This window comes from Epinephelus moara, chromosome 1, assembly GCF_006386435.1.
Source record: "Epinephelus moara isolate mb chromosome 1, YSFRI_EMoa_1.0, whole genome shotgun sequence".
NCBI classification, from domain to species: domain Eukaryota; kingdom Metazoa; phylum Chordata; class Actinopteri; order Perciformes; family Serranidae; genus Epinephelus; species Epinephelus moara.
In genome coordinates this window covers 35,844,564-35,858,352 of record NC_065506.1, presented here as the reverse complement: position 1 = coordinate 35,858,352, position 13,789 = coordinate 35,844,564, and the positions used below count along the sequence as shown (strand labels likewise).

Sequence of the window (13,789 nt, the reverse complement as noted above, 5' to 3'; positions counted from 1 at the left end):
GGCTCACGCTCATTACACAAAGTAACAAAAGGCATGTGCAAATTGAGGAGATGACCTCACTCAGTTTTACACGTCCACACGGATACACGGTTACGTGTTTCAAAAAAGCTGTTTTTAAAAATCTCAGTTTGCGTGTGGATGAGAGGCCAAAACGTTGAGGGAAAATAGACATTTTCAAAAAATCTGTATACGTGTAGACCAGGCCAAAGAGTCTGACTCTAAAACCTTTACATCACCAAAAGAGACATCTTCTGTTACAATATGTCACTACTAACCAAAATACTCACTTTTAACAGTGTGGAAGTTTTCAGGGTGGATTTTTTCTTCTTAAGATGTGAATACACTTGTATGATAACTACAAATGGATTTTTATTTCTTAAAACACTTGTTTCATTTTTCAAAGCATCTTTTGTTAAATCAAAAACAAGCCCCTTCTTTCCTTTTTTGGACTTAAACAGTTGGTCTGCTGCAGTTACTGATGCTATAAATACATATTGTAAAATTCAGTGAAACTTTTTTCTTATCTTGGAAAATGGTGTATGCCTGTTCCCATGGAATATTATAATAAAAACACCTAAAAAAAAACACCTTATTGTCTAGGTCGGCAAATATTTTTTAGGTGTTTACAGTGTTGGCACCCAGAACCTTGGTAAGTATTAAAAACAAAGTTATTGCATGGGTTTTATTTCATGTTGATATTAGATGTAATTGCTGGTGTCAGATGAACGCGTACTCAGGAGCCTCTATGCCGTTGTGAACAGTAAGAGCTCCTGGGTTGTCCAGGCCAAAGCAGGGGTGGACATAATTTCGGAAATGACATTGGAAGGTGTGTAGGTGTTGTTCCAGATCCACATTAAAGAAGGACAGAGTTCCCCTGTTGTAGTCCAGTGCCACTCCTATCCGCACTGGGTTCACAGTAATCCTCAGGTCAGGAGTCCAGCCATTGTGCAGGAACTCAAACTTATGCCTAAAGGGTAAAAAATAAGAGGGTGAACATCACGGTTGTAAAGCAGAGAAGTTCTAAATATAAAGCTCCTTCTCTCATCCCGTCCAGATAATTTTCCCACTCTGTCAGCCGTAAGTAAAGCAGATGCTGAATCATGAGCCAACAGCAGGATTTCAAACGGCTGCAGATTAAAGAAAATGAGAAATGTGATTGTTAAATTGTGCGTAGGCAGAATCACCAAGAAGATGCCCACAATGGAAACCACATTCAGGGCTTGTGTGATATGCCGCACTGAATGATTTGCTAGATGTGACAATTCAACTGTCCTGCTTTGTTCCAAGAAGAGTTGCCATAGCAACACTCATAAAAGTCACAGATATTCAACTGTGGGCTTTTCTACCTCCAATGGGCTTAGTTTTACACGGAGCAGATGCGCAATTTTTTTTTTTTGCTAAGGAAAGGAAAATTTCTGGTGGCTATAAATAAAGTCTTGGCCCAGTTTCTGTGTACTGCAGTAGTCGTCCCTCGGAGGATCAGCATGCTAATTGTGCTATCAGAACTACATCTACTTGGTCTGTGTAGTCATGTGAACATGAAAGCCAGTTCTTCCCCAGCGTGCACAAGAAATGGTGAGAAGTAAATTTCATGCAGTGACTGAGCAGAAAACCAAAGCTACTTTAACCCTGGGGTTTTGTTGAAACTTAATTTACAAGTCATTGTCTGGGAACTCAAAGACCCCACAGTGGTTTGTCTAAAAATAATTTAATCCCAAAATATGTTTTGAGTGGGGTTTTTTTTCTTTTCCTCTGACTATTAATAAACTATAAATGGAAAGGTATTAAAGTGGTAACCCTTCTCTCTGCCACAAACAGACTTTGATAAAACAAAACTACAAATTATGGAAATGACAAAGGGACAGTTCACCACAAAATAGAAGTACACATTTTTCCTCATTCCTGTTGTGCCACTTCTCAATCTTGATTGTTTTGGAATTACTGAGTGTTGAAGGTTTCGGCTGTACAGATGTCTGCCTTCTCTCAAGTATGATGGAACTAGATGGCAATGGGCCAAGAAATACAGTTGGAAAACTCAACAGCAATGTCTCTGCAGAAATCAGGACCAGGTTACGATAATCCACAGACCTTGTTGTGAGCAGTTACATGAAAGAAATTTTCTTTCTACCAAACTGTATCACTGTGCAGAAGGAACACAAGATGGCGTCTATTCATGTCAATGGAGTTGCTTGACTGATGCTTTTGCCAAAAAAGTTTGTGAACTTCTGCGGTTTACGGCCCACTGAATATGCAGTCGTGCAACAACTCATTTGACCATTAACGATACAGATGTATCAACTTTTTTCCCCTACCTAATTTTAGCAATCAAGTCTCTTCTGCAGTGGAATTATTATATTATGCATGCATACTCTTATTGTGATGGCCCACATATATGTAATCATCTTTTATTATGCACATTAAGGAAAAAGCATGATGGCTGTTTCCAATATTTCATTTTAAAGCCAATATCAGCCAATACCGATGACCTGCTGATGTTATCATGCATCCCTGCTTTACATTGTGATCATGTCGCAGATTATTAAATCACTTTTCTTGGCTTTTACAAGTTTTACAAATACAAAACCTCCATGGGGGGAAAAAAGAGTCATGACTGACTTTATTTGCAGTCTGAGGTGTCCTGTTAACAGTTTTACAGACATCTCTTTTATAATCATGGTCTATTGGGAAAATGCTTTTGGGCCGCAGGGGATTCTTTGCTGCAATAATGCGAGTGGACACTAGGAAAATTGGCTACAAGGCTGAGCAGTGTTCCCTGGGGCCTGAGAAGAAGTGTGCATCTATAGCTAGCTCACCTGGCACCACTGAGCTAGCTATCGTTGCAGCTCAGCCAAAGAAGACGCCATTAATGTTTACATTTTGAGCTGTCACCAGCACGAGCCTCTTGGTCATGAGTAGATGCACGTTTCTTTCTGCGCGGTGACACAGTTGTCGGATGTAGTTTAGTAGAAAGGAAATAGTTCCTACATTAAACTGCTCACAACAGGGTCTGTGGATTATCTTGAGAAATTATTTATAGAAAGAGACATAGCTGTTGATTTTTGCAACTCACACCAAAACAATCAAGACTGATAAATGGCATCATAGGTAAGAAGAAAAATATGTAATTTTTGATTTTAGTGTGAACTGTCCCTTTAATGCATTATGTTTTGGAAATTATGGGCTGTACAAATATTTATTTCTTTTGTTTGCTGATAAGTATTTCACAAAGAAGGAAATGTACCGTATTGCATCCTGTGGTGTGACGTTACTAAACACTTTGGATCAGATGGTTATGAAACTGCATTAACAGAAATCCTAATCAACTTATTTGGGATTTGGGAGGAGTAGTGTTGTGTAAAAGTAAAAATACCGTCACTGCCAATCAGAGATATAAAGTAGGGGTGCAACTGATGAATATTTTCACTGTCAGATTATCTGTGTGTATGTACCCAAAGATAATTTAGTAAAGAAACCAGAAAATATTCACATTTAAGAAGATGGAATCAGAGAATTTGACTTATTTTTTTCTTACTCAAACTATTACTTGGCAATTAATTTAATAGACAATCGATTAATCGTTACAAATCTGATTTAAAACATATGAAAATCTATTTCATGTAACTGTCTTACAGCTGGTCTCCAAACAGAACATTAAAGTTAATATCCGCAGTGATGCTATGTTAACAGAGATGGTGCACTGTTACCTGGATGGAGTAAGAATGTGTCTCATGCACCAGGAGGTGTTGTTGGCTCCGAGGTACGAGTTCCTCTCCGTGTCCTCGGATGCAACTCCAATCCGAAATTCCGTCCCATCATCCACCTCAACTTCCCAGTAATGCCTGCCTCGCACTGGGATCAGGTCCCCCAGGACAGCAACACATCTGTACATACACACACATTTAACACATCTACACTCACAGACCTTAACAGTTCCCATTACTCTGTCACACACACAGCCATGTATACTTTACCTGGTGAAGGCGGCGTTATCGTCTAAGGCCATCGCGCTGATTGGCAGCTCCTCATCTCCATAGAAGATGGTGAAGCCGTCTTCAGAGAGGGACAGGCAGGGATGAGCAGTGTCCTCCAGGAGATAGAACAGTGTACCTGAACAGGTAAACAGCATAAAAAGCAGTAGTAATGAAAGGTGACTAAATACATTTTGAAGTACTTCAATAAAATTTTAAGGCGCCATTTTGAAGAAAGGGGAAACGCAGTGTTTTTTCCTCAGTTGTCATACACACACAGGCCTGAAATACACACACATGCACAAACAGGACCTATACATTAAAGATGCCTGCCCATGAACAGGCACCCTGAGCAGTTGGGGGTTTGGTGTCTTGCTCAATGGCATCTTGGCAGTGCCCAGGAGGCGAACTGGCACCTCTCCAGGGACCAGTCCACTCTCCATATTTGGTGCGGACAGGGACTTGAACTGGCAATTTAATGCCAATTATACAAGGACAGAGGGATGTTGAATGCTATAAAGCCCTTTGAGGCAAACTGTGATTAAAGCTGTGATCACTGTGTGATGTTGGACTTAATAAATAAAATTGAGATTAATTCAAAACTATTATTTGTTCAGCCCTTTAAGGTATGCTTCATGATATTAGGCTGTAATAAACTTTAACTTGATTTATACTTCCACTCCACTACAGTTATTAAACAGCTTTAGTTAGTAGTCACTTTTCAGATCAATGTTATATCTAAAACAAAAAGCACAAGTGTATAAAATATGATGCATTGTTAAGTTAAACTACCTAACAGTATATGAGATTAGCTGCACCTTGATCACTTACATGTTAATGCAGCGGTTCCCAACCTGCAATTCAGGACGTACAGGTCTTTTACAGGGTTGTAAAAGATGAATCTCAGTGGTCACCTGAGGCTGTGTTGAGTACTTTTACTTTGATGCTTTGAGTGCATTTTGTTGCGGATACCTCTGGATTATGCTTAAGTAAAATTCTGAACTTTTACCCAATATATCAGATATTTTTATAAATCAGTATTGCTACCTTTACCTACAGGCATACTATGCAGGATTGTCAGTTACTGTTTGTAAACACTTGGCAGCAAAAGCCAATTTGCCACTTTATGGAAGTATTCACAAACATTCTGAGAACACTCTCAGAGAGCTCCTAAACTTAGCCTAAATGTTTTTGGTAAGGAGTCCTAGCTTAGGAGTGATTTAGGAAAGTTTTCAAAGCAACTCTGAGCAAGGAAGGGACAGAAACTTTTACCTGGGTGAGGAGGTGTGGGTGACCCCTTTGCTTGGTATGATGCATTCTTTAACAGATGTGATTGGTTGTCACTGACACATCCCTTTGTGAGCCTGAAAGGTGTGGACACCCAGTGGAAATGAAATGAACTGCTGACTGTGAAAGTGTCATTGTTAGTGTGATCACTCTGCTGATGGGAAGTTGAGACAGACTCAGGTCATTATTGCTGCACTGTTGAATTTTTCCAGTTTTCCAAATATCTTAGTGTTGTGATCATTTTATTTATGGCGTTAGGTGGGAAATGTGTGCGTATCCCTCATCACATTAACCACAAATATTATCCCCACACAGTCTAGTCTGTAGCATTTCATCTGCTCACTGTCATCCAGAGTTTGGAGAGAGAAGAAATTTCATCACTAGGAGCAACTCTTTGTACTGGGCAGCTTTGTGAATACAGCCCCTGGTCACTACCTTTTTACAAAGCCCTGACCTCACCTGAGCGTTGTGGGGGTACACACCCATGAACATCAAGAACACAGAGTATTAGAAGGAAATAACTACAGGCAGAGGAGAGTCTCTGCAGAAAAAAAACACCACCACGCATACAGTGGGTCATGGTTTAGAGGGATTACTTCTGTATTAGTCTAAACATTGTTTTTTTTTTGGTTTGTTTTTTCGGAAAATCCTGCACAGTAAATAAATAAATAATTTAAATACTTCTCCCACCGTTGCCCAAAAGTACCACGAACAGGCTGATCCTCTCACCTGTTGTGGAGACGGTAATAACCTCACTCCTGTCGCTGGGCCCGCCAATGTTGACTGCTCTCACAGAGATGAGGTAACGGCGTCCTGTCTGCAGCTGGATCAGACACTGACAGGTGGGCACGGCTACTATAGACCTGGAGGATTAACCAATGGGACAGAAGGCTGATATCACTTCCTTTTTAAATAAACTAAATGCACAATGATGACAACTTTCTGGGACGGGCTTTAATTTCCATCCCGCTAACAGAGTGTAAGACCTTGAAATAACATCTTGTCTCACAACTTGTGAAACACCAGGTGGATAAATGAGGTGTTAAACTAAGAGCTCTTTCATATTTGCACCATGGATCCATTTCAGTGAATACAGTTCAGGCTCCTTCATGCATGAAAACACAGATTATTCAAATTACAGGTTTGACTGTTCTCTGAAGTGACCGGATGAAAAATCAAAATGACCCCAAACGCAAGGACGGTGTTCTAGCTGAGGCTAACAGTGCTGCAGGAGCTGAGGCTAAGAATAGATTTTCTGGGACAGAGTGTGTCTTGATTCAGCAGCTCTATAACCATGGGACCTCAAAAAATCCCAGGCAAGCACTAACACAGGCTTGTTTATGGATGTATTGAAGCAAAAGCCTTATTAAAGGATGGGCCAGTTGAGATAAACATCGTGGGGGTGCTGCTTCTTTGAAGCGGAGCATTTTTGTTTTAAAGGGAAACTTTGCAATTTTTCAACCTGGACTATTTCCCCCTGTTTTTATATCTAAGTGACTACTGGAGACACTTTCTGAAATGAGTCCAGTATAAAGAGAGAACATCGCAGCCTGGCATCATCAATTTCAATCCTTTAAAACAGTTTGTTTTTGCCACTGACAGGCTCCAATTGTTATTTTTGTTAAGTGTCTGACAATGTTACAGAAAGGATCCAACAGACAAATTAAACATTTTCCCTTACCTTTGGTCTGTTTGTTACTGTAAACAAGTCCCGCTCAAGGAGAAGTCTCATTCTGAAATCTTGCGAGAGGTGACTTGTTGCAGGAAAAACAATGGCGGAAATGTTAGCGAGGATTGGGGAGAGGAGTGCTGGGAAGAGTTTGCTGTGTACAGAAAGCTTAGCTTAGTGTTTCTAAAAGAAGACTTCTCCTTGAGCGAGACTTGGTTACACATACTAACAAACGGACTGTTTAATTATTCTGTAGGATCCTTTCGTAATGTTGTCAGACATGTATATTAACGATCTGAGTCTGTCGGTTACAAAAACACACTTTTAATGGACGTAAATTGATGGTGTACAATTGCCCATGGGGATTACAATGCAGCCTGTTTCGCTGATGCGGCTGCAGTGCTCTTTCTCAGTAGTGGACCAGTTTCAAAAACTGTTGTCTCCATTAGTCACTTAGGGTGCTTTCAGACCTAGAGTTGTCTTGCTTTGGTCCGAATCAGGGACTAATTTTGTTACATTGTTGTATAATTGCCTAGAGTTGGTTCGTGTTCTCACGGCAGCATTTAAAAGTGGACCAGATCAAATGCCTGCCGAGAAAGCTGCTCTTGATTGGTCAGAATTTGCACTTGCAAGATAAATGCAACACTTTCTAATGTCACAATGGAGGGACAACTACGCAGGTTGATTTTAGTGCTGCTCATCGTGGACTATATTGCTGTCATTGTTCATTTTAGTCAAACCATAGAGTTTGAAAACGAGGCGCGACTCCAACTAGAAAACAATGTTTTGATGCATTGGCTGTGCTGAATGTGCATATTAAGGCAGTACAGGAGGAGGTGCACATCAATAATCCTCCAGGACTGTAACATGCTCATGTTTAACCCAAACAATGTGTCATGTGACTGCAGTTGGTTCAGATCCAGGTTGGAACACGTTCTCACAACAAATGAACCGCACCAGAGTTCGTTTGTAACCAGACAGAGACCACCTCTTCAAGAAGGTCTCGATCTGGTTGTTTTGGTGCACATCCAAGTGTAATTGCCGTGTTCACACCTGCCCAAACAAACTGCATTTAGGGGGCAAACAAACTTGAGTTCGATTGAACCGACCCAAACAGGGCAGGTGTGAAAGCACCCTCCCTAAACATGGGAAAAAAGGGCCCAGGTTCAAAAATACAGAAGTTTCCCAATAACATAGCCATTTTTAGTTTATTTTTGTGTGAACTCTTTAAAAAACATGACACATCTTAATGAAAGCACAGTTAAATCTTGAGCTTGTTTCTATGTTGAATCTGTCAGCTGTAGGTGCATGTTAGTAACACAGCTCTTACTCAGTTATACCGCTCTCTGTTCCATCAGTGCCCATCTCACTGAGCTCCACAGTGTAAGAGTCTACAGGGTTGGTGTTCCCTGACTCCCAGCGGATCAGAGCAGCCTCTGGACAGCTCGTACACTCCCTCTGCTTGATCACTGGAGGCGACGGCACTAAAGACACAGAGAGGAATAAACCATTTTGACTTTATTCACTCCATCATCAATCATAACAGGCTGAAGTGATTAAAACATAGAAACATAAGGCATTTTAGGGGACATCCTGAGAAAGACAACAGAACAACTATTTCAACTGCAGAACTGCCGGCGATCTCTGCCAACATTTGTGTCTTTCAGAGGCTGGAACGGGCTGAGAACATACTATGTTTTACTAGCTTGTCAGGAAGAATATTGCTCCAAAATTAGGCAAAATTTTGATGAGGGAAAAACTGACGTGGCCATTTTTCACAGGGGTCTCTTGACCTCTCGCCTCAAGATATCTGAATCAAAATGGGTTCTGTGGGTACCCACAAGTCTCCCCTTTTTACAGACATGCCCACTTCATGCTAACCCCGTGCAGTTTGTGGCAAAAAACATGCAGCTGTTTGAATGCAGTACAGATACCTTATTTTCGCCTATTGTATTGAAACATTTCTGCATATGGGGTTCCAAAACAGTCTTGGAATTGTATAAATTGAGTATGACAGGAAAACTGAGACTCTTACGGATTCAATGAACCCAATTTTATTCATGTGTGATGTTTGTCCCCAAGTAGCCATTTTTGAAACAGGCATCACTGTATAAATTGACCCATTGTGACCTCTCGGATAATCAGAGTCACATGAAACTTTGCAACCACAAACTACAGACCGAAGGCATGCAGAGGATGGATGGTTTTCAAAGGTATATTGACAATATGGGGGTTTCTCAGCAATTTCCAGAACAGAAGTGCTCACCATGCAATCACCAAAAAAATGCAGTTCTTACAGAAAGTTTTCATACCAAATCACAGCATGGATTTTTCTACAGTGTTCCTCAAAGTCTTTGTGTCTTAATGTGGTATTCTGGAGGGACTTTTTAACATTTTTATCAGTCCTCAAATGTAAAAGAAAAGAAGCTTAAATTGATCGCCAAATCTGTGTTACAGATGGTATCAACCCAAAAATTGCATTAACAATTTCTGAGACATAATCAAGCCCTGAATAGGACAGATGTATAACTTGAAGAACTTGACACAGTGCCAAGCTGCATCTCAAATAAGTCTTCAGATTCCCAGCTTTCAGATGATGCATAACACTTCTGTATGGCGTATACTATTAACCTGCTATCTCCCCCATAAAGATCCCTTGTCCCCCCTAAAAAGGTCTATGGTGGGTCTCAGAGGGTTAACGACTCCTTGTGTAGCTACAGGAATGCAACATTTTATTACCTGTCATGTATAAGGCCTTCTCGCTGGCTGGGCTGATGCCTGTGGTGTTGGTAGCAGTCACCCAGAGTTCATACTGAGCATTGGGCAGCAGGTCTGTCACGGTGCAGTGGGTCTCCTTCACGTTCACCTTGCTTACTGAAAAGCCAGCACAGATTTAAAATGTGGCTGATCAAAACACGTCACCAGGAACCTTCAGAGAAAGTCCCACATCAATAGATACTATTTCAACAGTAGATGGTGTTATCATGCAGTGTGAATCTGCAGCCAGTGTCTCTTTGTCATACCAGGTGGTGCACAGGTGCTGTCTGCTGGTGTGTCCTCCAGCACCGGTCTGTAGTAAAGCTCGTAGTACTCCACCGTGTCGTCGGAGAACAAGCTCCAGCACACGCGCAGGGACGTCTGGGTGGCAGAGTTGGGCATCTGGGGGTTGATCACCGGGGCAGATGGAGCTGTTTTTATATTGGAGAAACATTATTAAACCTGTGATGAGCAGTTTGCATAAGAAGCAATATGACAGCTCAACACTGACACCTTTGGTCTGTTTATTATAATTCTTATCCATAAAACAATAACTTTAAAACTGAGATTTCACCAAAGCTTTTACCAGTGTATTAGAAACTGTTAGTAAAATCAAAGAGGACATTTTTCTTTCTTTTCTTTTTCCTCTGCAGACTGATAACTCACCTCATAAACTATGACACACTGCTCTTACCTACATGAAAGTTCATAGGCTGCTTTTAATAATAAAAAGTATTGGCAATGATGTCAGTGATTCTGGCCTTGTATTACATAGTATCGGACTGAAACCAGATTTTGTGGTATTGCCCACCCCTACCTGGAACAACGTTGATAGAGTCCATCATGGTTTTGACATCTGACAGGTCAGCGAGTGGTGTGCCAAACTCCAGACGTGTAGACAACGTGAGGTCAACATCCTCTTTGGCAAACTCCTCAATCCTAAGAGAACAACCAAATGAGCTCTGAAAACTAAGATGTAGCATTTAAGGTGAAGCAGTTTGTGTCATGCCATTCATTCGGATCACTCAAAATGCATTTAGTTTGACAAAAAAACAACTTAAGATCCACTTTCTGGCTTTTCCTGGAACATTTTGTGGTCTTCCGTAGTGATGCTCATTTGTCATGGAAACTGAGCAACTGCAATGCTCTTCAATAAGCTAGGAAGTCGACCTTTGGTACGGATTTTTATGTCAAAACTCTTCTTTCGAAGGCCAAGAATTTACTGTCACTCTTCGAATGTGTCTACTTACATAATATTAGTCTGAAACTACAGGCACAACACACCTGGAAACACAGTATCAACATGGATGGATTACTGAATAGGCCTACCAGGCACAGGCCCAGGGGGTTCCAAAAGTGTCAGGGGGCATTCACACGCAAAATGTCACTCAAATTAACATATGCCGACCAGGAAGAGGCTCAAAAAAACCACAAAGAGACACAAAATGTCCTCAAACATAACAAAAAGAGGCCAAACCACCAAAGTCTGTGTGTCTTGCTCCTGTGTAAGAGTGGTGGTGGGGCCTTTTGCATATCTGTGCCCAGGGACTCATTGTCTCATAATCCTACTATGAATATTAGCCCTGTGCCAATAATGGTTAGTCTCCTGAGGTCACACTGCAGTCACAGTCAGTGCAGTTGTCACGCCATGCGGCATACTTACTGAGCAGCATCATAATTACCTTTTAATGGCGGGCATAACTGTCTGTCAATAAAGGTCAAAGACAGCAATAAAGCCAAGTCAATAAATGTAGAAATACAAATAAATCAAACCCACATCAGGACTACGACAGCTAAACCAACTCCTGGAGTCATTTATCATCATACATGTGACTGTAATCTGCATCCAATACATACAAGACAACAAGCTACGACACCTTCAGGAACAGCCGCTTGTCTTGGCTGCGGTAAATCTCCTGGGCCGTCTCGATGAGCTCCTTGGAGGCATCCATCGCGTGACCACAGGCCAGCAGCTGCTTGTACAGGGACTCCAGCTTGCTTTTTTTCTCATCCTCCAATCCAGCCGCCCTCTCGTCATATCGCTGAGACAACGTCTGTAGCACATCGTTGTAGTGCTGCTCCAAGTGCTGCTCCTGACGGCCAAAATTCTCCTGTACATATATTTCATAGTTAGAGATTTACATGTGTTGTGCATTAAACCAAATATGGAGAGAAAAAGCTGACAGATCAAGGGAGGCAGTGAATGAGATGGATGTGTTCGGGCCCTCCAGGACTTACAAAACTGAAATCTGACATCTTGAACTTTATTACTGTCTTTGAGTTTAATAAAACTAAATAACAATAAAAAAGTAAGTATTCCCAAAACCCTCAAACAGCCATAAAATAATAAATCACTGTCAAAACACATTAGAACAACCTGTTTCGCTGAACTTAGTCTTCTGAGGACGACATTTACCTCTACAGTGAGAAAGATTTCCTCCAGATGTCCTGCAAAGTTCTCCATCTCAGCCACCTTCCCCTGCAGCCGATTCCTGATTATGACGATCTCATCCTGAAAACAAGTGAAAGTCATACGTCTTTCTCTTTTTAATTCAAAACAGTAACAGTAAATATTTTGCAGCTGGTGCTGTCGGGACTTTCTGCTCATGTTGTCTGAAGCTTGGAAGAAAAAGAAGCTTTCATGTGGCTTGCTTCATCTCCTGAAAGTTAGCTACAAAGAAATGTGAAATTACAGATGTTGGTCCACAGTCCTTGAGTGGAATGTCATGGAATTTTTTAGGGAAATAAATGGATGAATGTGCATGTTTTAAAGTCAAGAATTTTGACGTTGTAACAGCTTGTTTTTCACTAATCTTTGTATTTCTTGAGGTGCTGGTTTAAGATGCCAATTTCACTGACACCCTCTAGAAAAAGTGATTTAAATCCCAAGAAACCACCATAATTAAACAGAGGTCGAATAATGCAGGGCAACTACCACTCCACCCAGTTTAGTCCTGGCAAAGATATTTCTGCACATTTACATCTTTGCATCTTTTCCACCAGTCTGAACACAGGTGGAATAAAATAACAAAATATCAAATGTTCCATTAGTGCATTATGTGCCCAATCTGTGTTAGTGTCCCCACCTCAGTTTGTCCCTCATTAAACACATCACTGTCGTCAAGTCCTGCCCCAGTGGGAGATGGAAGGCTGTCCTCACATGGCTCAAATCGAAGGGAGTCCTCGGTGTCTACAGAGAACTTCTGGAAGCTGGAAACTCCTCGGGTCGGCCTCCCTCCTCTGTCCGCCATGCTTAGCTCCTGGTGCTCAGCTTCCTCTGCAATCACATCCAGTCTTTCCTCTCTGATCTCATACAGGTCCATGAGGATGGCAGCTGTGGGAGGTTTACAATCCATTTATGAGTCTAATAAAAACAGCTTTTTAATTCAACATGTTCTGTTCTTACTATGTCAATCTAGGGATCAACAGCCATTCAAAAAAGCCAGCATCAAATAATAACTTAACAGAATGAACACAACAGGACATGACATCTCAGAACAACACTCTCCTAATACTTCTAGGAAACATGCATGTGCAGAATCATTTGTAATGAATGAGCAGCTGATGGCAAAATTACCTGAATTATTCAGCAAACCAGTCTGTTCTAAACAACCGTGTCAGGCCACTGTGGTGTCCGACAAGCCAACTCTGAGCAGTCCAACCCTCACCCACAAGCTGTGACAAAAATAGATGGGACTCAGATTACTCAAATGTCACAGGCATGCCAAACATCCATACAGGAATCAGTTATTATTAAATAAAACATACAATATGAACCACTTAGATGTCCCAGGTTTGTTGACATTGTGTAAACAGTGAAATTAGTGCCAGTTTCAGTATGACTTTGTGCCTTGATATAAGGAGATGGAATTCCCCAGCATGTGATTCAAAGGTCGAAGTTGAACACAATACAAGAGGCATTGTGGTGCCTTCACGGGTCCTCGTAAACTCCTATATTACGCGAATTAATCGCATCTACACATCGGAAATATCTCAATTATGACCTTGTTTGCTCTTGCTGTACCTCGGTGAGAGAAATTAAAAGCTAGCACTTTTCCTGTATCTATTAATTTGACGTCAGAAATCAAGCAACACTTACCTTGAGTAC

General features: G+C 41.1%; 1 protein-coding gene across 3 annotated transcripts; it reads right to left on the bottom strand.

Moving 5' to 3' along the window:
- Positions 1 to 350: 350 nt before the first annotated feature.
- On the bottom strand, positions 351 to 13,576 carry LOC126390525 (fibronectin type III and SPRY domain-containing protein 2). 3 transcript variants are annotated; one of them, XM_050044881.1, is made up of 14 exons: positions 13,450 to 13,576; positions 13,259 to 13,356; positions 12,768 to 13,015; positions 12,098 to 12,193; positions 11,559 to 11,792; positions 11,364 to 11,386; positions 10,499 to 10,620; positions 9,948 to 10,112; positions 9,664 to 9,798; positions 8,255 to 8,408; positions 5,985 to 6,118; positions 3,972 to 4,107; positions 3,705 to 3,881; positions 351 to 967 (listed from the first exon to the last, which is right to left on the bottom strand). In XM_050044881.1, exons 3-14 carry the CDS (start codon positions 13,002 to 13,004, stop codon positions 718 to 720), a joined length of 1,863 nt encoding a protein of 620 aa, XP_049900838.1. In that variant the 5' UTR covers positions 13,005 to 13,015; positions 13,259 to 13,356; positions 13,450 to 13,576; the 3' UTR covers positions 351 to 717. The 3 variants fall into 3 exon arrangements, with proteins under 3 accessions (XP_049900838.1, XP_049900827.1, XP_049900847.1); XM_050044870.1 differs by lacking the exon at positions 13,450 to 13,576 and having other exon boundaries at positions 13,259 to 13,441; XM_050044890.1 differs by lacking the exons at positions 13,259 to 13,356; positions 13,450 to 13,576 and having other exon boundaries at positions 12,842 to 12,981.
- Between the last annotated feature and the right edge of the window lie 213 nt (positions 13,577 to 13,789).